We start from the raw sequence: 3,341 nt of genomic DNA, 5'->3' as shown, positions 1-3,341 counted from the left end.
GTGTGTGTGTGTGTGTGTGTGTGTGTGTGTGTGTGTGTTTTCAGTGCCGTCACCCTGTAGACTAATCCTCCCTGTGTGACGGTCCTATGGTTCCCGTGGCAACAGTAGACGCCACCATGGGCCAATCAGCTGACTGTAGCGCTTGATATCTGTACACATGGATAGATCCATCCTGCAGCAAAACTACCCAGAGTTCAGTGCGCAGGAGTGTCCTCATGACCCGTGTCAGTCTGAACATGTGGCCGCAGCTTCGCTTGAGTGTAGAGTGCGTTTGTGTGCCGCATGATGCACCTATGAAATTATGATTGATTTGTTATTTATTATATACGTATGAGTTTAATACATACATCTGTATGTCTGCTTTAAACATGTAGATCCATTTAGAGATAAGTCTATGGTTTATTAATCAAATTAATTTCACATTTGATAGCAAGTAAATATTGAAGTATTTATTTTTTAAAAGAATATTTAAGCCAGAAATGAAAACATGCTCACTCTCAGGCCATGCGAGATCAGGATGAGTTTGTTTCTTCATCAGGTTTGTAGAAATTTAGCTTTTTTTTTTTTACTGGAGGAAGCGTTATTAAGAGCAGTCTTCTGGCTGAGAACCAGGTGCTGATGGAGCGGCTCAACCAGTCGGACTCCATCGAGGATCTGAACAGCCCGGCGGGACGCAGACACCTGCAGCTTCAGACGCAGCTGGAGCAGCTGCAGGAGGAGACCTTCAGGTGAGGAGCGCAGACAGATCCCAGACAGGACGGTCCGAAACCGAGTTCAGGAATTACCCTGCTGAGGGCTGATCTGAGACCGCGCGCTAGTGAAAGCATTGTAGTGCATGGACTCCAGTAGTTTATTGCATACTGACGGCAGCAAGAGTATGAGTAAAGACACCAGTGATTAAAATGTGGTTCCCTTTATATTCACAATCAACAACCAGCTCGCAATGTGTTTCATTAGCGTAAGTGTAGGACTGTGTGCGTCGATCCGTCTGATCTGTGCACAGTATCCGGTGTGAATGTGAAGAGATGGAACTGAACTAAACTGCGGCTTTAATCCAGTAAAGTCTTCCTCAGGTTCGTATCCGTGTAGTGAGTGTTCAGGGGTTTTCTGCGGTCCGGGAGATTATTGATCGCTCTCTCAGTGTTTGTTCTCGAGCTCTGAAGATTAAAAGCCTGTAAGCTCTGATCAAACGCTCTGTTTCGTTGTTAATAAAGCAGTGCATTATTGATGGAGCGGTGTCTGGGTCTGATGTGAGATCGCAGACATTAGAGGCGTTCATACTAAAGAGAGTGAGAGACGCAGCGGCTGCTGAGGAGCAGTAAAGATCTGGGCTGGTAACCAGGCCTGTTGATTAATCGTCTGATTATACCGCAGGTATGTGGTGACTGTGATAATTGTGCAGTTTAAATTTCAATCGCACTTTGCCATGCACATTAGTTGCGTTTAAGTGCATGAAGAATGAAATAAATCTCATTTCGGTATTTAATGATCCCAGACTCACGCGGAGCGAAACCCTACCGTTAGCTTTCCTTCACCGTTAATTCTGTGACACTGCGAATGAATCCAGCGATCAGATCAGCGAAATCACCACTGAACATGTCCATCACTGGAATCACAGCAGCTGCACGTCTTTAACCTCTGTCTGATGAGAAGTTTATTATGATTTTAAAATAAAAAAGGCCATTTTCATAAATGAGATCAAAAATATCATTCTCATTGTAATGCTAACCAAAACAATGAAATATTTAAATGAAAGTGGGTTGTACAATATCTATTTGTTATGATTGTACTAGTTTAAGAATCATCTTGCAGTAATGAGATTTTTCTGACATTTTGAGACGCTTTATTTTTGGCCCCATTGTGTGATATATTCATTTAGTTTCAATGAAATATGTGATGTTCTGAAATATTGATGTGAAATATTTGAGAGATTTGTTATGCTCACGAGGAGGCACAGTCGCTCAAAGACGAGATGGACGTGCTGAGGTGAGAGACAGACCTGAGCTCACAGAGAACCAGCGCTGAGCATGAGTTACGAACACGTGTGTGTGTGTGTGTGTGTCAGGCACTCGTCTGATAAGGTGTCGAAGCTGGAGGCGCAGGTGGAGGTGTATAAGAAGAAGCTGGAGGATCTGGGGGATCTGAGGCGGCAGGTGAAGCTGCTGGAGGAGAAGAACACCAGCTACATGCAGAACACAGTGACGCTGGAGGAAGATCTGCGCAAGGCCAACGCCGCTCGAGGACAGCTGGAGACCTACAAGAGACAGGTGCCAGCTGCTGTGATGACTAAGATGAGACGAGACATCGTTAGTCACGAACTATGAACTCAGATCTCAGGGTGATATTAATCTCTGTTAAACCCTCGTGCCGTGATTGGTCGGTCCTGATCACTCTGAGCATGTGCTGCTTCAGCTTTCACACCTGCTGAACGACTCTGACCCGTCCGTCTTGTGTTTTCAGGTGGTGGAGCTTCAGAACAAGCTCTCCGAGGAGTCCAAGAAAGCCGACAAGATGGAGTTTGAGTATAAACGAGTCAAGGAGAAAGTCGACTCTCTTCAGAAGGAGAAAGATGTAAGAAAGCGGCTTGATTTGCCTGCAGTGAAGCTGTGGGACGCTCTGGTTATTACGGCGGTGTTTTGTGAATCAGGAGCGAGCTGCAGACATGTTGAGAGATGAATGAGCGGATCTGTGATAAAGCAGCAGCTGTGCTTCATTCATGGCTGTTACCGCTCTCTTTACTCCTGTTATTATAGTCACTAACACACTGCTCCCGCTCTTCTGTTTTCATCTTTCTCCTCATTTCCAGTCTTTTACTCATTGTGAAGTCAAGCCACGTTTTTTTCTACAGCACTTTATACAAGCAAAAATGTTTCAAAGCAGCTTCACAGTAATAAACAGGAAAATAACAGTATTTATGTTATGAAGTTCAGTTATGAGGTCACAGAATATCAATAGTGAATATTAACGGTCTTTTAAATGAAGCATGTGGATGTTGTAGATGAGCTGCCAAATTAGATGTTGACTCGACAAACTAATTAATTCTGATGAATCTTTTACACCCAATTAACACTTGAGCCTAATTTGACACCAACAGTTTCTGTGAGATTTTTATGAAGCTGACACACACACACACACTCTCACACACTTTCACATATACACTCACACACAAGCGCATGCGCACACACAAACAAACACACACACTCACACAAGCGTGCACACATACACACTCTCGCACAAGCGTGCACACACAAACACACTCGCACAAGCGCTCACACATACACACTCTCGCACAAGCGCTTAGACATACACACACTCACACAAGCGTGCACACACATACACAC

General features: G+C 44.3%; 1 protein-coding gene across 1 annotated transcript in view; it reads left to right on the top strand.

Moving 5' to 3' along the window:
• Window positions 1–3,341, top strand: part of LOC107721033 (protein Hook homolog 3-like) — a 28,252-nt gene that overhangs the window by 9,560 nt on the left and 15,351 nt on the right. Inside the window, exons 10-14 of the mRNA XM_016528884.1 lie at window positions 575–728; window positions 958–1,009; window positions 1,931–1,986; window positions 2,066–2,267; window positions 2,461–2,571. Of these exons, the coding sequence (XP_016384370.1) occupies window positions 575–728; window positions 958–1,009; window positions 1,931–1,986; window positions 2,066–2,267; window positions 2,461–2,571 (575 nt within the window). The remainder of the gene's footprint in view (window positions 1–574; window positions 729–957; window positions 1,010–1,930; window positions 1,987–2,065; window positions 2,268–2,460; window positions 2,572–3,341) is intronic.

This window comes from Sinocyclocheilus rhinocerous, unplaced genomic scaffold, assembly GCF_001515625.1.
Source record: "Sinocyclocheilus rhinocerous isolate Xijiao unplaced genomic scaffold, SAMN03320098_v1.1 scaffold3468, whole genome shotgun sequence".
NCBI lineage: Eukaryota > Metazoa > Chordata > Actinopteri > Cypriniformes > Cyprinidae > Sinocyclocheilus > Sinocyclocheilus rhinocerous.
Note: the sequence above shows the minus strand (reverse complement) of the source record. Positions and strands in the feature narration are given on the sequence as shown.